At 49.0% G+C, this 21,728-nt stretch overlaps 10 protein-coding genes across 10 annotated transcripts; 4 read left to right on the plus strand and 6 right to left on the minus strand.

Moving 5' to 3' along the window:
* Positions 1 to 875: 875 nt before the first annotated feature.
* Positions 876 to 2,120, plus strand: Pdw03_2137 (FMN dependent dehydrogenase, putative; the record flags this gene model as incomplete). The annotated part of the gene is made up of 1 exon (XM_014680634.2): positions 876 to 2,120. One exon carries the CDS (start codon positions 876 to 878, stop codon positions 2,118 to 2,120), a length of 1,245 nt encoding a protein of 414 aa, XP_014536120.2.
* A 2,867-nt stretch (positions 2,121 to 4,987) lies between these two features.
* Pdw03_2138 (Spermine synthase) lies at positions 4,988 to 6,135 on the minus strand (the record flags this gene model as incomplete). The annotated part of the gene is made up of 3 exons (XM_066100092.1): positions 4,988 to 5,268; positions 5,458 to 6,024; positions 6,105 to 6,135. The coding sequence occupies 3 exons, from the start codon at positions 6,133 to 6,135 to the stop codon at positions 4,988 to 4,990; spliced, it is 879 nt and encodes a 292-aa protein (XP_065957819.1).
* A 545-nt stretch (positions 6,136 to 6,680) lies between these two features.
* Positions 6,681 to 7,361, minus strand: Pdw03_2139 (Ubiquinol-cytochrome C reductase complex subunit UcrQ, putative; the record flags this gene model as incomplete). Its single annotated transcript, XM_014680632.1, has 4 exons — positions 6,681 to 6,738; positions 6,792 to 6,969; positions 7,133 to 7,158; positions 7,330 to 7,361. The coding sequence occupies 4 exons, from the start codon at positions 7,359 to 7,361 to the stop codon at positions 6,681 to 6,683; spliced, it is 294 nt and encodes a 97-aa protein (XP_014536118.1).
* Positions 7,362 to 7,568: 207 nt separating this feature from the next.
* Pdw03_2140 (Prohibitin, putative) lies at positions 7,569 to 8,471 on the plus strand (the record flags this gene model as incomplete). The annotated part of the gene is made up of 2 exons (XM_014680631.1): positions 7,569 to 7,889; positions 7,953 to 8,471. 2 exons carry the CDS (start codon positions 7,569 to 7,571, stop codon positions 8,469 to 8,471), a joined length of 840 nt encoding a protein of 279 aa, XP_014536117.1.
* A 251-nt stretch (positions 8,472 to 8,722) lies between these two features.
* Pdw03_2141 (25S rRNA (uridine(2843)-N(3))-methyltransferase) lies at positions 8,723 to 10,072 on the minus strand (the record flags this gene model as incomplete). Its single annotated transcript, XM_014680630.1, has 1 exon — positions 8,723 to 10,072. The coding sequence occupies one exon, from the start codon at positions 10,070 to 10,072 to the stop codon at positions 8,723 to 8,725; it is 1,350 nt and encodes a 449-aa protein (XP_014536116.1).
* A 1,134-nt stretch (positions 10,073 to 11,206) lies between these two features.
* Positions 11,207 to 11,808, minus strand: Pdw03_2142 (uncharacterized protein; the record flags this gene model as incomplete). The annotated part of the gene is made up of 4 exons (XM_066100093.1): positions 11,207 to 11,401; positions 11,447 to 11,538; positions 11,596 to 11,623; positions 11,725 to 11,808. 4 exons carry the CDS (start codon positions 11,806 to 11,808, stop codon positions 11,207 to 11,209), a joined length of 399 nt encoding a protein of 132 aa, XP_065957820.1.
* Positions 11,809 to 12,324: 516 nt separating this feature from the next.
* Pdw03_2143 (C2H2 transcription factor, putative) lies at positions 12,325 to 13,244 on the minus strand (the record flags this gene model as incomplete). The annotated part of the gene is made up of 2 exons (XM_014680629.1): positions 12,325 to 12,910; positions 12,970 to 13,244. The coding sequence occupies 2 exons, from the start codon at positions 13,242 to 13,244 to the stop codon at positions 12,325 to 12,327; spliced, it is 861 nt and encodes a 286-aa protein (XP_014536115.1).
* A 1,894-nt stretch (positions 13,245 to 15,138) lies between these two features.
* Positions 15,139 to 15,508, plus strand: Pdw03_2144 (uncharacterized protein; the record flags this gene model as incomplete). Its single annotated transcript, XM_014680628.2, has 2 exons — positions 15,139 to 15,151; positions 15,216 to 15,508. The coding sequence occupies 2 exons, from the start codon at positions 15,139 to 15,141 to the stop codon at positions 15,506 to 15,508; spliced, it is 306 nt and encodes a 101-aa protein (XP_014536114.2).
* Positions 15,509 to 16,544: 1,036 nt separating this feature from the next.
* Positions 16,545 to 19,836, minus strand: Pdw03_2145 (Regulator of nonsense transcript, putative; the record flags this gene model as incomplete). The annotated part of the gene is made up of 2 exons (XM_014680627.1): positions 16,545 to 19,569; positions 19,622 to 19,836. The coding sequence occupies 2 exons, from the start codon at positions 19,834 to 19,836 to the stop codon at positions 16,545 to 16,547; spliced, it is 3,240 nt and encodes a 1,079-aa protein (XP_014536113.1).
* A 487-nt stretch (positions 19,837 to 20,323) lies between these two features.
* Positions 20,324 to 21,256, plus strand: Pdw03_2146 (Imp4 protein, putative; the record flags this gene model as incomplete). Its single annotated transcript, XM_014680626.1, has 2 exons — positions 20,324 to 20,329; positions 20,381 to 21,256. 2 exons carry the CDS (start codon positions 20,324 to 20,326, stop codon positions 21,254 to 21,256), a joined length of 882 nt encoding a protein of 293 aa, XP_014536112.1.
* Positions 21,257 to 21,728: the final 472 nt, after the last annotated feature.

Below are 21,728 nucleotides of genomic sequence, written 5' to 3' on the forward strand. Positions count from 1 at the left end.
GCGCTGCTTAGCCAACTTTTCCCATTCCCAAGAGCCAAGTCTAGGGGGTGGCATTTTGTTCGCCAGTCCCTCCAATAGATTTGGGACTCATAGCCAGGGAAGGCGATTGGGTATGGCCGCCAATGCGGTTAAGCGAGTATGGCGTTGCATTATTTATTTAATTGCATTTTGTAAGAATGATGGTCATGAGAAGTTAAGACTCTCATTTTTGCATTAGGCTGTGTGAATTTGTTCCAGTATGCGTCAAGTCCAAGCACTTCTACAAGATATTTAACACAACATTTTAATATCTTGTGTGAGATTTATATCGTGGTTGGTGGGGTGGGTGCCAATCTCCCTCGGAGCCATGTCAAATCCGATTTCACCGCAGATCTTTTTGCTGCTATCCAATCAGAGCCAAAATTAAGAAACGAGTTTTGGAGATGAACTACCCTGGAGAGATCAATTTCACGCGGTGGCTCCACTCTTGGCGATTTCCTAAGCAGATGATTAATCAGCCACTGGAAGCTTAGTTATCTATAAACCGGTCAAGTTTGAAAAGGTCTAGGGCTAGTCAATTCACTGCCAGCGACGATAGCTATAAGGTCGGGGTTTCTATATTGCCCCGCGGATCCTCGCGGATCGAAACTTGTTAAAAGCCCGTTCAATGACATGACGTCGTGATGAATCTCGACCGAACAGGCATGACATTAAGCAACTTGCTACGAACCCCCCCAATTTTATTCAATGTCACGTCCTCATACTCTTTAGCATTGCAGCCTTGCAAGTATAAAACCAGCTTCCATTCTCTGATTCCTTCTTTGTTTCAATTGATCGAATCTTTGGGCTAAGTCTGTCATTCTATTTCAACCTTCCGGCGATTGACTTCATCGATGATGTCATCTCAACAGGACAAGTTGGACACCAGCTCATTTGCCCACCCTCTGGCCCCATTTACATATGAAAATGAGGTATATCAAGCTGGCCTCAAAGGCCAGAAGCCCTCGATAACTTTCAACTGCCTTGAATGGGAAACTCTCGCCAAAGACCGACTCTCGGCAGATTCATACGGATATGTTTGGGGATCCGCCGGAACTCGCGACACAGACAATAACAACAAGAAAGCCTTTAAAAAATGGGGAATCATTCCATCACGTCTGGTCAAGAGCGACTTTCCAGACCTCAAAACGACGCTTTTTGGCGAGACGTTTGAGTATCCGATCGCAATGGCACCGGTGGGCGTGCAGCGGATTTTCCATCCGGACGGGGAGAAGGCGTCCGCCAAGGCTGCGGAGCAGGAACATGTCACCTACATCCTCAGCACCGCATCCGCCACGAGCATCGAGGATGTCGCGAAATCCAATGGGAACGGGTCACGTTGGTATCAGCTCTACTGGCCTCTGAATGAGAACAATGATATCACAATGAGCCTGTTGTCAAGAGCGAAGGCGGCGGGCTTCAAGGTGTTGGTTGTCACCTTGGATACGTACATTCTTGGATGGCGTCCCAGCGATCTGGACAATGCATACAACCCTTTCATTCGGGCGGACGATATTGGTGTAGCATTGGGATTCTCTGATCCTGTGTACCGTCGCAAGTTTCAAGAAAAGCATGGGAAGCCTGTTGAGGAGGATGTCCAAACTGCGGCCACAGAGTGGGCACATACTGTGTTCCCCGGTGTGAGTCATGGCTGGGAAGATCTCACGTTTCTCAAGAAACACTGGGATGGTCCCATTGTTTTGAAAGGGATACAGACGGTAGCGGACGCGAAGAGAGCTGTGGATTATGGCATCCAGGGAATTGTTGTCTCCAACCATGGCGGACGACAACAGGATGGAGGTATTGCATCTTTGGACGTTTTGCCAGAGATTGCGGATGCTGTGGGAAAAGACTTGGAGATTATCTTCGACTCGGGTGTTCGCTGCGGCGCTGATATTGTGAAGGCCTTAGCTCTTGGTGCAAAAATGGTCCTAATAGGCCGTCCATACATTTACGGGTTGGCCATTCAAGGTGAACATGGAGTGAGCCATGTGCTGAAGAGCCTCCTAGGAGATTTCAATCTGAGTCTCCACCTGTCAGGGATCAGCTCGGTGTCTCCTAAGCATCTTAACCGGTCTGTATTGCGTCGGACCGATAACTAAAAATTTGACAACAAGTTAGTGTTGTGAAACTCTTTGTCAACATTTAGAAACGATGAAAATTCCCCTTCGAAAATGCTAAAAGTCGCACTTCATACGTTTTCTGTCTCACAACTACATCGAACTATAAAACTCTCCGTTCGAAGAACTTAAAAAGCAACTGACCGATTCAAATTCAAGAGTATTGCAATGCCTCATTTCTCTTCTCAAGTTACAAAAAGAGAGGAAACCGCGCAAGTGCAGTCAACTAATTCTATGATGCAGTCTTATGAAGGGGAAGAGGTCACTTTTCGGCTACAGCTAAAATGAGGAGGCAGTGTGGCGATGAACGGTTTAAGGGAGGCTCCAATTCGTTGGGATACGTGCCATGAGCGCAAAGAACTTGTGTCTCTATTTTTAGAGAAAAGGACCGACGTCGATTCATAAGCGCCGGTCGTTGCCTGTGGGCACTCAAATGTCCTGGGAGGGACATGGCTTTGGGTGAAATTCGCCACTGCCTGTGCTTGTATCATCATTTCTATGATTCCTAGTGTAAAACTCCCAGACGTCACTAGGCATCTCCAGACGGTCCAATTCGACCGAACACGGGCCTTTCGGTTAGCTGTTATAATTGCAATATAGGCCAGTGATCGTATCTCTCCAACGGAATTGTCCCGGCGTAAATTTTCTGTTGAGATGGATGAGAGGAGTGAGGATGAGCAACAACACCTTCTTCACATCACTGTTCAAAAATTAGAAGATATGCTATCCAATGATTTTGTATGCTTCGTTCAGATCATTTTGGATCTTCGAGATACCGAAGTCTTTCCCAATGGCTGCAATGCCGTAGACAGTTGAATCTGTCTTCTCAGGCTCTTCGTGTCTTCGGCGAGGACAACCTCTGACCAAGTTAGGCTATATATACCCAAGTTGGTAAAGAAAGGAAGATGCTAATTACCTAAATGTCCTGTCTGATATACTCCTGTTGTAGCAGTTGGTCCTAATTTTGCTGCAACAATGAGTAAATGTCTTTCTGTATGCCATACCATAAGCTGTAGGTGGTCGGCCAGTTACGTAGACTTTTCCTTGTGCGCCAATAGGTCATCTCGCTAGGCATTCAGGTTTAAGGTGCCAGTTCTTCAACGCGAAAAGAGGATCTGCTACACAACGTTCTGTCCGTTTCTGACTCCATAGGTTGTTGCTTCCAATGCCCGGGGCTTGCTGCGAAGTATCCCGTATTTTTCAACGTTTTATGTGAAGATTTTCTTTCTGTTGAGTGCACTATTCGGTTGTTTCTGGAAGGGATGTGGGCAACTCGTTTTTGCACTTGTTGACAGGAAATTGGAGATTGGATCGGGGAGTGGAAGTTGTGGAAATCGGCATGTCGCGTTCCATCTCGAAGTTTCATATGTTAGTTCCCCTTCCTGCACTGCGCCTTCCGATCCTGATTCTTTGAGCTGCACTTGCGATCCAGAAAATAGTTGGTTGCCCAGGGGAAGATGTGATGCCTTTCCGGCGTTCCTTCCAACTAGATAACTAGTTAGCCAGATTAGGTAGTGAGGCCTCATGGACAAGGCCGCACATTGATTGTGGCATCGATGAGCTAGGGCTTACGATGCCACACCTATGTAGTCTGTACCCTGAAAATCTGCTGATATTCCCAAGCCAGATTTACTACTTTGAAGCATAGTATCTACAGATCTATAAAAGATCCGACTTTCAATCATATTGCTCCAATATCTATAAAGTAGAGTGGTAACAAGACCCGATAGTTGCATCATTCAACCACATGCCCTCGACTAGCGGCTTCAATCAGTTCAGACCAGCGTCTCGGCAGCCCTATGGCCTGTAGTAATACAAGCCCAAACGTAACCAATGCTATCAACAATCACCCAAGCTCCGACATCATATTGAGCACAGCTCGTCGTGCCAGCATACTGCGCCAGCCAATCAACAATATTGCGGCCCATATCACAGGTGACACCGGGGGTGGGGGTTACAGGCGATAGGACATTGCCCCGACGGTGCAACGCAGACCAGGTCCGTGGGGGAGGATGGGAAAGTCGAAGGTCATATACAGCCACTCATGTCCATTTTGGAAATTTCAGCTGACGTACACAGGTTTGGTCCACCCTGTGCGATGCTGACGAGGTCGTTACCTGTGTCATCTGTGATATTGGGAGTTTCCTGCCCTAAAACGGGGATTGACAGGAAGAGAGGGACGATGAATGAGACACAATGCTCTGAGATCTTCATTTTGATAGATCAGAGGCCAACTTAGAGCAAGTGAAATGCACAAAAATCTACACCTCGAGTACAGTGGCGAATCTTGTTGATTTGTAGGGGAAATAAACAGAAGCTATGATGTAAACCTGCCGTGCAGACGTGTGTCGGCCCCATCAACCTCACATTTAATGCAATCGGCTCTCGTTTCCGTAGAGCTTCCAAGGTTTTCTATCTCGACATCCAATGAACACGCATCTCGCAAAAGGTACATTGCACCATCCGCCGCAAGTCCTTGCCGTCGTACTGGTCGTTGAATGCTGAGATCCGGGTGAGCCGAAAATTAAAGACTTGGATCCGCTGATCGCTGTCTTGTGTCCTGTTGCAAGAAGGGACGGAGAAATGAGCATTGTTAGAAATCCGTTAAAATAGTTCTTCGTTAGCATGAGAGGTCTGATGGAGAAGACCGTTTCGCCAAATTTCGGGCTTCTTAAAAGAATCAGGTATCACCTTCACAATGTAATCTACACCAAAACACTACTACACGCGAGACAAAAGAGAGAAAGAAGACCAAGCTACTAGATAGAATATGCGAAAATCGATGATTTCATTTCAATATCGTCATGAGGATATAAAGACCACAAAAGCTTTTTCAAAGACCACATCGTTTAGTTGCCGAGCTTCTGGCGAGCAAAGTTGGGCAGAACAAAGCTGGCGCGGTGGATGTCCTGGTTGTAGTAGCGGCAGAGCTTCTGCTCCTCCTCAGCGGTCCAGGTGCGGAGGGGCTCACGGACGTTGCGGGTGGCGTCCTTGGAGCAGACCATGAAGCCAATCTGGCCGGAGGGGTAGGTGGGGATGGTGGTGTAGGCGTACTCGGCAACGGGGAAGACCTCCTTGCAGGACTTCTTAAGTTCGGAAATCATGTCAAGGTGGAGCCATTGGTTCTCGGCTGTCAGATATAAAGCACAGCTCCGCAAAACCGAGCCCGTGGAGCGGGTTGGTTGCGGGGGTGGTGCGAGAAAGATTAGCGTGTGATCCAGTTTTTGGAGTGGTAAAACAAGAGGGGGTGGGCAACCAGGACTGATTTTTCTAGGAAAGGGAATGGGCAAGGGAAAGAAAAAAGAAAGTGACGAACAACCTTGGGTAGTGATGACACCTCCCTCGCGAAGGGCAGAATTCAGCAGCTCAAAGTAAGGCTTCTGGAAGAGGCTCTCGGCGGGACCCTCAGGGTCGGAGCTGTCAGTGATGATAACATCGAACTCGTTCTGGCGGTTCTTGAGGAACTCGAAGCCGTCACCAACGTGGGTGTGGGCGTTGGGGTGCTGGAAACCAATGGCCATACCGGGAAGGTACTTCTTGGAAACACGGATGACAGCCTCGTCGATGTCACACAGGGTAGCCTCCTTGACGGAGGCGTGCTTGACAACCTCACGGAGGACACCGCCGTCACCGCCACCAATGACGAGGACCTTCTCGGGGTTGGGGTGGGAGTTCATGGCGAGGTGGGTGATCATCTCCTGGTAAGAGAACTCATCGCGCTCAGTGCACTGGATAACGTTGTCCAGGACAAGAACAGTACCGTAGTCGCTGCTCTCGAAGACGAGGACATCCTGGTACTTGGACTTCTCGTGGTGAATGATCTGGTTGACCTTGAGGCTCATGGCCTGACCGGGCCACATACCGGACTTCTCAGAGAACCAGCCATCTGTAGAATCGCATCAGTAAGTTATGTAACAAATTGACCAGAAGGTGGGGTAGCGGAGGGGTAGGTTGTTAAAGACATACCCTGGATAGTGGGGTGGGTGAGCTCGCTCATTTTGATTGGGAAAGAAGAGAACAGACGGTGGAAAATAGATGATGAGTAAAAAGCAGAAGAGAGTCTGGAGAGACGAAGCATTCGAAGAAAAAGGGCACGGCGGAAGTTTGGCTGTTTTGGGCGATTTTTTTGTTTCCTCTTGGCTTAAGTGGGGAACCGCTGCTGTGCTGCCACCAACAGCCCCCCGAAATACCCTTAGAGACTGAACTAGACCAATTCCATGCATTATAGGTATTAGCTACCTCTAGTAGCCCTTGATTGATTGCAATTCCACCCGCTAAACATGCCCCATGCCTATAATTGCGCATGGACACCTAAGGAACCAATAGAGAGCCCTAGAAAGACGATTACTCAGGCTTGACTCTGGAAATAAGAAAATACAGACCTCTAAGGTGCAAAAAATTGGCTGACAAAAGGAAAATCAAATGGTCGATTGCTTTCTAGTTACTGTACAAGCATAAAGCTCCCCTAGACTGCAGAGTCTTAGGTGTGTCATGCTCTGTTATACCAATCCAACCTCACTCCAACAAACAAATTGAAATAATTTACTCTTCATCACCACCTTCGAGAAGACGGCCGGGCTTGGAGTTCAGGAACTCGTTGCTAAAGCATCACATTAGCGCATCGATCGAAGCAGCTCCTACAGTATTCCTTACCGCTCAATGGCCCAGTTCATGAGGGCGTATGCAGCAATGAAAGGGGGAGCAACGTAGAGAACCTGGTGACGGAAACGACGGAAGACGTTGAAGATAGCAGCGTGGGCGGCACCGGCCATGGGACGCTGACGGTTGGGGGACAGCGAGTAGGTGGCAATGCGCTGGGGGGTCGGGCAACCTGCAAGATGGATATTAGCGATCTGTTTGATTTGCGTTCTCCTGCTCTGTTCCCCCGAGTTTTTCTCCGATTCTTACGCGATTTCAAAGATCGCGTAAGAGGTCGGTCTTTTGCGCATGCATCGGGTCCGTATGAATGTTTTAAGGGTTATCATCAAACGTACCGAACTCGCCCCAGTTGCCGATGTAGCTATAGAAAGAGAAATTCGTCAGTTGACTGAATGAAAGAGAAGTTATTGAGTCTATTGGAGCCAACTCAATTGACATCTTTGGGCAATTGCATTGTGTAGCCGGGCGGGTAACGCATCCGGGAGGCCGGTACTCAACCCACGACACCAGAAGCAAACACGAAACAACTTACTGTCCGTTCTTAGGGTCCACAGAGCCACCCATTTTGAATGATTTCGGGTAAAAAGGAAGGAGTGGGGTGGAAAAGGTATGGATGTAGCGAAATGAGTGAGGAAAAGACGAAGGTCGGGCGAAGTTGGAGGTTTGGAAAGATGGGCACTAAACCCGATTTGGAACACTCAGAGTGACAACGGGAAAAGCAGACATCATCTCCATCATCCATCCCCATCACCTCGCCCTCCACCTCCAACCATGGCTCAAGTCCTCCAAAATGTTTATCGGCTGGCCTTCCCCGTGGCTATTGGGGGTATGCTAATTCAAAATTCCCTTTACGATGTCAAGGGCGGCACACGAGCTGTCATCTTCGATCGAGTGTCTGGTGTGCAAGAGAAGGTCGTCAACGAAGGAACACATTTCTTGATCCCGTGGTTGCAGCGCGCAATTGTCTACGATGTCCGCACGAAGCCTCGTAACATCTCTACCACGACAGGAAGTAAGGATTTGCAAATGGTTAGCTTGACGCTGCGTGTGTTGCACCGCCCGGAGGTGCCGAAGCTGCCGCAGATCTACCAGGTGTGTATCTCAAATGATCCCTGGGCATGTATCAAGCAAATGACTGACTCGGAAGTTGTCTAGTCATACGGTACCGATTACGATGAGCGTGTTCTCCCATCCATCGGAAATGAAGTCCTCAAGGCCATCGTGGCCCAGTTCGACGCCGCCGAGCTGATCACACAACGTGAAGCTGTCTCCAACCGTATCCGCACTGACTTGATGAAGCGTGCCGGACAGTTCAACATCGCTCTCGAGGATGTCTCCATTACACACATGACCTTCGGAAAGGAGTTCACACGGGCCGTCGAGCAGAAGCAGATCGCTCAACAGGATGCCGAGCGGGCCCGATTCATCGTTGAGCGCGCCGAGCAGGAACGCCAGGCCAACGTCATTCGCGCCGAGGGTGAAGCCGAGAGTGCCGATATTATCAGTAAGGCCGTCGCCAAGGCTGGCAGCGGATTGATTGAGATCCGTCGTATCGAGGCCAGCAAGGAGATCGCCGCCACTCTGTCTGCGAACCCCAATGTCACCTATCTGCCTGGTGGAGAGGGAAAGGATGGAAGCAAGAGCACTAGCCTCTTGCTGGGTCTGCGGAGTTAGGGGGGCTTATTAGGCTGTCTGGGGATATATGGGCCCCTTTTCACAACTCATTGAATGTACCAATTAATCGCAATTTGTGCCGCGACTTGGGGCGAGTCTGGCCTCGGGGCGTGAATTTGGAGTGGTCGAACCAAACCACCTTCTATCTGTAGCAATACCATATCTCACTCCACACCACCCTTTTTTGGGAAGACTCAGTCGTATTGCTCATTAAATAGTTTCTACATATCGTGAGATAGAACACATCAGACCTACAAACGCCGGTACACATGCATCTGGAAGCGCATATCTTCCAAACCTGCTCCTTCGCCCACTTCATACCGCAGACGCACTGCGTCCCGTCTCCACCACCTCGAATCCTGAGTGTACACGCACTCCCACTTGCCCTTCGCCACAGATAGCAGCGTGTGGTCAAGCAAGAACTTCATGGGATAGTTTCTCTCTTGTGGTTCACCGTCTGGTCCTTTTCCTAACTTCAGAGTCGAATAGCTACCAGGGCTATCAACAACCAGAAGCACCGCACCGACAGGAAGGATTTCGGTCATTTTGAGCATGAAACCGGTCGTCTTTGGCATAGACGTAGAGAAGAGCTCATTCAAAGTGAACATGATAGGAACGAGGACAGAAGTGAAAGGAGAGGACGAGGACGGACCGAGGAAGATTTCTTTCAGATCCTCCTCAGGAAGAGTCAAAACATCTGCGCGGCGGAAAGCCACCGAGAATGTTTCCCTGGCCACTGTCTCAGACAGCAACGGCGGACGGTATTTAGTTGTCTGCGAAAATGGCACATCGGCCGACGTGATGGTTCGTGAAAGCCTCTCAACAACATCCGACCAGTTTCCTATGTCGACAGCCATGACAGAGAGACTTGGTGCGCTGAGACCTTGATCTTCAACTTCAGTCTTTCTTTCCTCTTGAGGTTCAGTCTCTTCAAGAGAAACTTTGGCAACACGTTCCTCTAACGACTGAGCTTGGGGGCCCATATCTCTCCACGCAGCTGCAAGAGCAGCGATCTCTGCACCGGCTCCGCCACCAATTGACACAACACGGGTGCAGGGAATCTTGCTTCTAGCACGTCCTCGCGTGTGTTCGTCCTCCTCTTTCATCCAGGTCAAAACTCCCTTCAACAGGCCCGCATATCCCAACGAGCGGGACGCACTCCAGCGCAAGGCATAGGCACGCAGCAAATCCTCACCTGCCTCAGTAAAGGCAGAGTCAAAATCGCGTTGGTATAGAAGTCCCTTGATTGTCTGGATGAGAGATTTAATATCTAAAGGTTCATCTTTATTTTCATCTGATTGTGGTTCAGTGGTGTTGTCCCCCTGGCTCGCAGATTCTGATTCCGCAACTGGTTTGCCGAGGAGGGCTGTTTTAAATACATCCAAAACCAGTTGCTGGAGGGTAAGAGGGATTGTGCTGATAAGTTTAGGTCCAGATGACTCATCTTCCTCGAGCTCTTCAGCTTCGGCTTTGGCTTTTTCGACTTCGGCTTTGCGATTGGCGTGCTGTTTGTTTGCTGGTGGCGCTTGCTTTGGTTTTTGCGCTCTCGCTTTCGGACCTGGGGACCTCCTGCGGTTTCCCTGACGCGGGGCGTGAGGCATTATATATAGATACGAGAATGAACTCGTTTCGTCTAGTCTTCTGTAAGAATATGACTGTCTATAATCGAACGTGGGGTGAATTTTTTGAACTTTTTTCTTATCGTTATCGGCGGCTCCACTATAAAAGGTCTATAAAACCCCCTCGAGGTCAGTGGTCGGCTCGATTGTTGAACTTCTTCGAGAATTTTTGTGCGTTAACTGGGAGAAAGTTGAGATCGTAAAGTCTATCCAGATTTGTGGTATTTCAGGAGCTCATATCGACCAAGGTGTGTTGAGTGAAGTCTATATCATAATCATCATGGAGACCCATCTAATCCGAGCATTGAGCGTGTAGAAGTCCTAAATACAATCAACGCACACAATATGTTGATCACAACATTCAGTCCTATGACTGTGCTCTCTGATATCCATCTGCTACTAATAAATTTTAGCACTTCCATCATACACGACGTTGGCCCTATATCCGTCGGCGTCGCCTTTAGGGTTGATCAAAACGCTGCATTTTTTCCCCAAGCAAAGACCGTACCCTGGCAGCATTAGAACTACTAACATAACCAGTGTCTCAACTTTGAAATATCTTGTTTCACTAGTGTCTAGGATGAGACAATTTGCGCCTTGCCAACATCCCGGCTTTGTCTGAAATGGAACAGTAAAGTGATGCTGAATTAAAACACCAAATCCGACGAACAGAATATCCCCTTTCTTCAGTCTCGGCCATCTTTGCAACATTAGGACGGCATTAAGACCCTGTTAGCTACCTTATATTGATAGAAATATAGGACCCTTTGGCAGCCAGTGCGAAAAAACGCTCATCTTTTCCAAACTTGCATGTGACATGCATAGTTGCAAGTTGAGTTGGCTCTTGATATAGAGTTACAGCATGTTACAAGAAACGAAACAGATTAAAACCTGTTATGTTCGCAATCAAGGATGTCAAAACGGAGGATGTAAAACAAAGGCAAATATGCATCTGTCGATCAAGACACAACCAAGGGACTATTTTTCAGGGCTTGATTGCTCATTCACCTCGATTTTGTCTGCAGAACTAATACAGGGGGCACAGATCGGAAGAAACACCTACAAGGATACATGGCGTGTTACGATGTCCGTTCTGTCGTTCTTGTCACTGACAAACTAATCCAAACAACCAAACTTCCACCTAGAGCGCTGCCTGCGCTTTGCATCCACAAGATTCTGGACTCTTAGCCACATGGAGACATGTGGAATGAACGACTGTACCAACCCGAAAACAACACAGTCAAGGCCAACATGTGATATCACGTTGATCCAAGCACCGAACACACGGTCCATGTATGATTGAATCACCGCCTAGTGGTATCAGCCCAGGAGTCCTTTTTCGTCGCCCGAGCGTACCGTGACTGATTTTGACGCCTCACAGATGGTCATGGCGAGCAGTGAGCTCCGTAAGGAGCCTGTAAACAGCGGTCTTGTCTCCCAACTCCGACCTTGTAGATGAGGACACCGTCAGCAGGGTCAAATTGTTTGGTACCGGCCTTGCTCACGAAGACGTCGCCAGCGCCTTGCGGGAATCTACGAGGTGATGAGACCCGGGATGAAAGTGGCGTGGCTGAGATGTCTGCCTGAGAACTATTGCCATCGTGTAGAAGCCTAGGTGCCTCAGGAATACATACCTGTCCCCGTCCCATGAAAATCATTGGCTGTCTTGTACTTCGAGTGTCAACGTGCGTCTCGGATTCTGTGCCACGAGAAACCATCGTATTTGGGTCCTAAGATTTGGCCTCTTCGGGTTGTGGATTATAGAGTAAAGCTAGTATGAATCTGTCAAGCTGATATTATTCGTACAATCTGCTAGTAACCTGGAACAAATCGAACTTAAAGTAGAGTTGAGCGGTAGAAGCGAGTAACACAAAGGATACATCGAACCAAACACCCGGGTATATGAGGCGAGACAACGTGTAAACCGTCTCTGGAGACAAACACCGCCTGGTCCATATGAAACCATCAAGCTAAAACGCCGTAAAAGACTGGGAAGGTCAATCCTTGAAACCTTGCGAAACGCAAAGAAAGCGACTTCTGCTAAGAGAAGAGGAATGGAGACCAACCCCAAATGCTACACAAAACAAGAGAGAAGCAAAGTCGAAGAAAACCACAAGATAAGAGAGGGAAAACAACAAAGCTGCAAGATATTGAAGCACATTGGCTGCTTCGACAAACGCCCACAAGATGCATAGGTCAAATCCGTAGACGTTTCAGTCCGGAAGGAGCAACCCTTAAACTGGAGCCGCAGCAGGCTGGGGAGTGGGCTGGGAAAGATCCTGCAATTCAGGTACGGGAGGAGACTGCTGAGGGATAGCCTGCTGAATGTTGGAGACGATTCGCTCCAGCTCTTCGAGGCGGCGATCTTTCTCTTGGACTTCGCGGCGGAGTCTCTTGACTTCATTGTGCAAATCGATTCCATGCTCATCGGTCCCAGGCAGGTCTCGAAGATCTCCGACTGCAGGAGAGTCGTGGCGGCGCTTCAATCCAGTGATAGGGAGAGAGGGGGCGCGGACGCCCTCGACACCATCGAGTTCGGGGGCGCGGTCCCACGACATGTCAACCATGGCTGGGGCTTCGTCATTGTGCATGTGGCGGCGGCGAAGATGCTCACGAAGATTTTCTTGGCGCGTAAATCCGTTGCCAGTGCTGCGGTTGCAATCAGTGTACGGGCACATCAGGGCCTTCTTAGAGTCGGTATTTTTTTTGTGAACTTCACGCTGGTGACGAAGAAGACCACCAGAATAGGTGAAGCCTTGAATCTTGTCACAGTTTGGTTCATAACACTTGTAGGGACGATCATGTTTATCCATGTGTTTGCTAGGATCATGTTAGCACTGGGCGTGTTTAAAGATACAACAATAAGGTTTTGTACTTACTTCCATTCGCATGGACGGCGGAAAGTAGGAGGTGCAGATTGACATTCAGGGTGATCGCAAAAAATTTGACCTTCGGAGTTCTTAGGGGGATCACGGGCGCGTCGAACAGAAAGGCGCGGGCGCGCCCCGTCAATGGTGTAGCTCATGGGCTGCTGAGGATCGTTCATTCTGGCAATTGGGGCAGTGGATTCAGATGCGGAGGCAAGGATGGACGCAGCGAGAGCACCGTTGGGACCTTCACTTCGTGGGCTAGGATAGTCAGACCCGTCGCCCATATCGCGAAGTTGATACCCCACACTACTGAGGGGATCGTGATAGAATGTAGTAGATACCAGAAAGACGCGTCGTCAATTCACAACAACGGTAAAATGAAGAGCACCGAGTAGTGAAATAGAGGGAAACAACAAGATAATAGTTGTTTACGAAAAAAAATCAAATAAATTGGCGGTGAAAGCCTAGTAGATGTCGATAGGTATGGGATTCGGGAGAAGATGAGGAGTTGCCAAAATTTTCAGGTAGCAAGGCATCCGCAGCCTATTTATACCGCTTGCGTCAGGTGCAAATGCGCCACTTCTGTGGCGCAGTAATCCTTATTCTTTTCTTCCGTGCCCCTGCAGAACCTTGCTTTTCTTGTTTTCTGTTGGAGTTTTCTAACCGCTGGATTATCATATAAATTCATCTCTGGCTCAAGCATATCTATATATCTATATATATATGCAGATTTAGATATGGACAATACTGTTGGCTAATGCCTAGTTCGGGAGATCGAGATGAGGGGGCCAAGGAAGCACAAGTGACTCATACACTAGAGAGACACTGTTGGTATGACTGTATACTAACATGGTACTCTGTATGGAGTCCCAATCCTTTTGTCATATGTCAGGTCCAGTTTAGGTATCAAAGTAAGATGCCTATCAGGCAGCCGTCGGAAGATTTGGGCTTGCCACAGATCTAAGAGATCCAGCGGTGAAATGCACGTGACAGTGATCACCCTGATCGCCAGTCCACGTGCATGGCAAATGCTTATTTAAGCACTCCCGATCGGGCACTAACTAGAAACTGTTATCACGGTGAAAATGGCCTTTTGAAATCTTTACAGAGCAACGAGTGGCGAGAATATGCCATTATCACAGGATATCCCTTGTGTTCCATACAAACAAGAAGAAATCTAAAGAAGATTGAGTAGTAAGCCCAAGTGACACTGCCTCTATCTTCACAAACCAGCCTTTGACACCAACTGGCCAAGCCTCAATATACTTTGATCGGTTTTAGGTAATTTGATCCGTGATCTGAATTTATGTTATCCGGCCAGGTGATGGAAATATGCTCGGCCCTAGGTCTATACACCCGAAAAGATGGTGCCCAAGCCGGCGAAGAAACGCCACCACTCAGCGTGGACCAATAGGCACAGATACATATCGCATGATACCCACCTCCATGTTAAATGGTAGATGAGTTCATGGTGTTGTCAATGTGAGATGTTCCTAATGCTCCCGGGTCGTCCAAAGATACAACCAAATAGCTAAATGTTGGACTACTGCCTCCGTAATTTGTTCTCTTCTCGCTCGACTAGTTATTTCTTTCTGTGGAAAAGTCTAGTAAAATTGTCAATTGACATGTTCTTCGATATGTGTTCTGGCCCGTAAACTGTAGTTAGCCCTCTTGCATTGCGGCATTTGTGCTACAGTTCCGGGATGCTCCACCATCCCTGCCAACCCGGCAACCTAGCGCCCCTTGACCCGTATTCTTCGCATTTTGATGCACAAAGTTGCGTATCCTACTACTCGTGTGAATGGTCATAGGATTTCAAATATCTGGGCTATGAGGAAAATGCGTAACCCCGTTTTACCTCATCGGAGCCAAGGCATTTGCTGGGGTTCAAGACGCGCCATCAGTGGCACCCCTCGTGTACAAGCCTGCCATACAGAGAAACACAAGTGCTCAAAGAGCATTGAATACGAAAGCCAATCATCTCAACCCCCGAGCTGTGCCCCAAAGCCCCCATCCCAACTCCTTACGACGCTTAGTCTGCCATTCTGGACCTGCAGATCCACCTGGAGGCGAGCAGGAATCAATACTCTCCGCTGTTTGGTGGGATGCACAGCCGGTGATTTCTCCACGTTATGGATCCTGCAGACTTACTACCCCGAGGTGGGTATGAGTAGCATGATGGCCTTGTCGAGTGGGTTGCCTCCTTGAACGAATCAAATCGCATCGGGCCTTGTGTGCTAAGAATAAGCACCCAGTGGCATCCGGTATCACAACTTCAATTATCCTCGAGACAGTTCTGCTCCGCCGGGGGGCTGATCAGCTCTCCTGGCCGATGGCGGCTCGTACCGCCATGGGCATGAGTATGGTTTCGATGTTGGCCATGGAACTAGCTGAGAATGCAGTTGACTATCATCTGACCGGTGGGATTGTTGCTTTTGGAGATGCGAAGTTCTGGTTGGCGGCAGTGGTGTCAATCGGTGCTGGGTATTTGGCACCCTTGCCGTATAACTATCTGCGTCTTCGAAAATATGGGAAATCGTGTCACTGATTTCCAATGGACTAAGGATGCTCACCTTTGCGCAACACAAACATCGTTTTAATCGATTGGTAAATTCTACTTTAGACTCTTTGTCACAACACTAGATTTCATGGCAGATTTCACGTAGAAAAGTTGGGCTAAAATGCCCGGGAGTACTTTCAGGGCCAACGTAGATAGAGATCTACGTTGACAAACCTGTAAACACTATATACAAGCAGGAACTTTGTGTCAACTAAAATGTGCCAACATCACCGGACCCAGGATATATTACCATCAATGGTCCTTTTGTTTCTATCCACTACCCTGGCTGATTGAGACAATGCACCCGAGTGAGCAAGACAGTGAGTCTGATGGGGGAAAGCGGCTGACGGGGCTGTTGAGTAGAAGCTGATGTGGATGAGTGGCTTTAGCCCTAATTCGGAGCATCAGTCGTGGAAGATCCCAATCTTGGAAGGGCTTATTTTTAGATTCTTGCCATTTTGCCTGCTTACGATTTCTTTTTTTTTTTTTTTTTTTGGAAAGGGGTGGGATCATAATTTGCCATAGTTTTTTTTTAAGCTAATGCTGAACTACCTAAAAGATAAAGATAGCAAGTATGACACATGGCCACAGGGGTAGGGGTAAATCCACAGAGTTGCCCAGTAATCGCTACCGGGGCTATCTGAATTGGGCATCGGCAATCGACGGGTGAGTTCTCAGTAGTTCCTTCAACCAGAAAATACTGGAGGATCATTGTCTGTCGCCTCATCCCCGAGAGTCACGCCTTGTAAGAATGTCACGGTGACAGTGGTGAGGGATCAGACCCAGGGAACAATCCTTCGATAGACAGAACGGTGCTTTGGTAGCAGGTCAAAAAAACCCGGGTACAAGCATCCGAAAAGTCTTGGGTTTGCCGATCCAAAGTCCTGGTCGGCATTAAAGAAACGGGCGGGCAGACTCTGTTGGAAAGAACCCTGATAGTATGCACGGACATTACTTCACCGAGTGGGTAAGACGGGCGAACCTGTTCGAGGTTGCCCTGGGAAATTTTGGACACAAAAGTCACTCAGTCATAGTTGCCACCGACTTGGCTAGCGAAAGCAGTAGAGACGCTACGGGCATCATCGTCGTCGTGAGGGTTCTGGCCCGGCGCACCGCGTGTCACGCGAATGCTAGCAGAGCTGCCTCCGAAGATGCTGCCGTTGTCCGGAACTCCGCCCCTGTAAGGCTCGCGTCCGCCAGACTCGACGTAGCGTTTCAATCGGTCAGATTGGCTAAGGCTGGGTTGCTTGCCCATGTCATTTATGCTCAGACCAGTAAGACTGACGCCGCCCTGATCAACGCTGCGTCCGTCAGTGACACTGCAGGTGACATCAGACTCGGTAGCAGCGACCGACTCGCCAGCAACACTGGGTGCTCCCTTGGGTCGGCCACCATTTGCTCGCCGACCACTGGAGATCGCAGGCCAGGACTCGCCGAAATTTTGAAACATCGGGGGATAGCCAGATGGAAGGCCAAGACCTCCAAGTGCCGAGCCGTGGACAGATGACACATCGTCAGGGATATAGCCCACCACAGACCCAGAATCATGATACTCGTTACGGTGACCGCCGTTGCGGCCATTCACTGCATTGTTGGGAGCATTACTTGTCTGGCTGAAAGACATCTGGAAGCGCTGCGGGCCTCTGTACGCTTGCTTAGGACGACTGAATTGAATCAAGGACTCCTGAAGATTGGACAGGGGGCCTTCAACGAGACAGTGGCGTTCCTTGAAGTGCTGCAAAAGGCAGTTCCACAATGGATGCTTAGACAAGACCTTGGGGTTTCCGAGGATGACCAGTCCAAATCTGGCACGAGTAAGGGCGACGTTGAGACGACGAGGATCGCTCAGGAAACCAATCCCTTGGTGATCATTGGAACGAACACAAGAGAGGATGATGTAATCCTTCTCTCTGCCTTGGAATGCATCAACCGACGCAACCTCAATCTCCTTGTAATGTTCCTTCTTGAAGGTGCCGGTGGCCTGCATGGAGCTGACGATGTAGCTCCGCTGTCCCTCATATGGAGTGATGATACCGATATCCCTGGGCTGGACACCTGCCTTGAAGAAGCGAGTGACGATCTTCTCGACGTTGGTCGCTTCAGTACGGTTAAGGTACGAGGTGCCGGACGCGGAGATCTCTTCATTGCCCAAATTGGACCAAAACATCATGGGATCATCAATAATAGGCCAAGGGAAGTCAACGTCACGACGGACACGATCAGCAATGGTGATACCGTTCTGCAGCGACCCTTCATAGAACATGTTGGACGGGAATTCCGAAAGGCACGGGTGCATACGATACTGAACATTCAAGCGAATAGGAGAGCAGCCCAAGATGACGAGACGCTCGAACAGAGATTGGTTCAAACCAGCCTTGGCGGCCTTCTTGTTCATGATTACGGGACCAAGTTGCTGGTGATCACCAACCAGCACAACTTGCTTGCAGCCTAGGACCAGGGGGATCATACACTCGGGCTCAGCAGATTGGGTTGATTCGTCAATCAGGACAGTGCGGAACTTGCCCTTTGAAAGACGAGGATCACCTGCTCCAACGCAAGTACAGCAGATTACATCTGCGTTGGTCAAAATTTCACGCTCAGCAGAGCGAGTAAGTTGCTTCAGGCGCTTTTCGTCTTGGCTGGACAACTCCCCAAGCTCGGCTTTGAGCTGGTTGAGTTTGACCAACTCAATGTTGCTATCGTTCATACGAACCTGCTCATGCAGCGAAAGGAAACCAACAGCAGATTCTACATCCTCGCGGGATTTAGCGGTGACTCGCACGGTCTTGAGACCCGTCCGATGGATACGTTCGCAGAGCTGGTCAACGGCAACGTTTGACGGAGCGCAGACAAGAACCTGGCCTCCATTGATCTTGGCAAGGTGATAGATGATGGTAGCCGAGGTAACGGTCTTACCAGTTCCGGGTGGACCTTGAATCAAACTGAGAGGCCGCTGGAGAACACTTTTGACTGCGTTGATTTGACTGCCATTCAGATCTGGCAGACCTGGGACGCTAAATTTCTTCGGAATCTGGGTCTTCATAGGAGCTGCGGCGACCTCATGACCAAGGAGACGATGGAAGATGTAGCCTGAGACACTCTGCTCGTCCACTGCAAATGTCTTCATAGCACATTGCATGCGGTCAAAAGAAGTCGATTTCCAAACATAGTCTGCCATAAAATTGTGCGTGCATTCAGTAGGGACTGACTTGTGGTCACCCTTGGCGCGTAGTTCGATAGTGACTTCGTCAGATTGATTGTTCGGGATCTTGATGACATAGCCCACACCCTCCCACTTGGGACGTAATTCACCATTGTATTTGATGCGCATCTCGTCACCTACGGCCAATTTGACATCTCCTAGCTCAAGCTTGGGTAGCACAAAGCTTGCGAGGTGCTTGTTGTTGAGACCAAGATCCCAGCGGACGATGAGTCCATCTTGGGATTGAGATTCCTTCAACTTGCGGTCGTAATCGGCCTCAATCTTAACCAGTGGCCCGAAAATATTCTGGTATTGGAAAGCATCGTCGTAGCGAAGCAGAACCGGCGCAGGCTCATCATCCACTGCCGTGGCTTTATCCAAGTCTTCCAGGGTTGCTTGAGAGTTATCTTTCCACATTTCCTCCAATTTCGCAATCAATTGAGGACTGAGGTGACGGGCTCGGAGTTGTTCTTGGTCAGTAGGTGCTCCCACGAGCCAGGGGAGGAAAGAACGATCTTCAATGAGAGGCTGCCAGCGTGAAGTGTCCCAATTCATGTCCTTGGAGGAAGGCATTGAGGCACATGGTTGCCGACAGAGCAAAACGACAACGGTATCTGACTTTGCAGGGATGAAGCCAAGTAAAAAGACATTTTTGGTGCCGCAGTTATAGCATTCTAGAATGGTATCACCCAAAGAAGAGCCCGGGTGGAGTTGGACTTCCTTATGACGAGCTCGGACAAGGTGATTGACGATATGGGAAGAAGAGGTGTTGCCACGTGCACTGCAGAACCACTTATTGCACGAAAGACATTTGACGACGCTGCTCGGGTTGTGAATGCCACAGTACCTACAACATAGTCAGTAAATGGGCATCCAAACAAGAAGACATAAGAACTGACGCGCATGCATGAGCCGGGAGCTCTATTTCCTCCTCTCCATTTCCTTGGGACTTCTGATGCCCGTTTGTGGGTGCACCGACTATGCTGTCTATGTCGTCATCTTCAAAGGTATCAGAGCCCTCATCTTCGTCATCATGCCGGCGTGGGCGCGCGCGGCCGCGCGGCATCTCATTTATTTCAGCTCCCGCTGAGGGGTCTTCCGGTTGGTAGCTCATGATGGACACCGATTTGGAGCGCTGATAGGGATGAAAAGAGCTAAAAAAGATTTAAGGCACAAAACAAAGCAAAACGCAGTCGAAATCAGAAATGAGTTTCAGGGTCGTAATTGATTTAAAGAGCGTAGAGGACAATCCGGTCGTCATATGGAGATGTTCAAGGATTGAAATCTCCAGGATATGCCTGAGGGGCAAACGAACGGGGATCTATGTCGAGATGTGGGATTAGCGGAACGTCCTTAGCAAGACCAAATCAGCACATACCACCAGTCCAGCTCTCTGTGTCAGAGGACTGACAAAAGAAAGTCGATGAGTTTGTCTCGAAGGATGGGCAAAAAGCGTTCTCCGCAACTGCCCAGATTCTTTATCGGTGCGATCCCACTACGGATAGGCAAGCGAACCATAAACGCAGCCCCGGAGTTAAGAGAAAAAAAAATAAGTTGCCCGCTCTTTCTTTACTTGAGCCACTTTTCCTTCAATCTCCAAAATGCTGGTAAGTGAAGAATGCATTTGACCTGTTTGACCTTTTACTCACAATCAGTAGCGCCGCCAAACTCGCGAGCGTCGCGATTATCTCTATCGGAGAGCTTTGCTACTCCGTGATGCCTCCATTGCCGAAAAAAGATCGCAACTTAAGGCTTCATTGGCTTCTGGAAAGCCTCTAGATCCTACAATCGCAAATGACAAAAAGCTTCGGGAAGACTTCAAATATGACGAATCAAAGGACAATGAGGATGCTGAGATGGACATCGATGATGAATACGTTTTAACCTCCGGCATTATCGACCCCCGTCCTCTAGTTACCACCTCTCGCTCACCCTCCGCCCGCCTCGGCGCATTTGCGAAAGAAATCCGCCTTCTCCTTCCTACCTCCATTCGCCTCAACCGTGGAACTCTCGTTCTTGGAGATCTCGTCTCCAGCGCAACCTCCGCGGCTCTGACCGACATGATTCTCCTCCACGAGCACCGTGGTACCCCGACCGCACTCACTATTTCACACCTTCCCCATGGCCCGACTGCCAGCTTCTCTCTTCACAATGTCGTTCTTCGTCAGGATATTCCGAATGCCGCTCGCGGTACCGTGTCGGAAAGCTACCCGCATTTGGTTTTTGAGGGATTCAAGACGAAGCTGGGTGCCCGCGTTGTTCAGATTCTGAAGCACCTTTTCCCCCCGCGTGAGACCGGAAAGGTTGGCAACCGTGTTGTGACTTTCGTGAACAAGGAGGATAACATCGAAGTGCGGCATCATGTTTTCGTCAAGACTGGGTACCGAGATGTGGAGCTGGCTGAAGTTGGACCTCGCATGACGATGCGACTGTTCGAGATTCGCGGAGGTACAATGGAGAAAGGCTCGAGCGGCGACATCGAATGGGCCCTTACTCAATACACAAGAACCAGCAAAAAGAAGGAATACCTGTGATTCTTTACGAACTCGCATCACTACGTGGGCTTTGGCGTGGATGGTTATGGCAGAACCTCTCGTCGCATTGGTCGACTGGCGTATTTGGCGTTAGAGGGCAATTAGAAATGGTTACTTTTCATGTTCACTTTTATGATTCAAATGGCAATCTAATCAAAACATTCAAGACGTCTACAGCAGTTTTTGGAGAACCTCATGACCCAATTTCCTGGCCGGAAAATAGATTGCTACTCTATACTTGTCCTTGGCATTTGAAATCTTCCAATGATCAAGAGTATTTTGGATACTTTTTTCCGGTCTTGCACAACTGATGATGCTACATCAAATTTCTCTACTGACAAGCATAAACCATAGGTCAACCTCATACAGTGGTCTGTGTTCTCAGCGGCTTCCTCTTGTATCCCACAACCTTTCCACGTTCTAGCCAGAAAGACGAATTGAGCAGGCATCCAGCAAAATTTTTCTTCTAAGC

Source organism: Penicillium digitatum, chromosome 5, assembly GCF_016767815.1.
Source record: "Penicillium digitatum chromosome 5, complete sequence".
NCBI lineage: Eukaryota > Fungi > Ascomycota > Eurotiomycetes > Eurotiales > Aspergillaceae > Penicillium > Penicillium digitatum.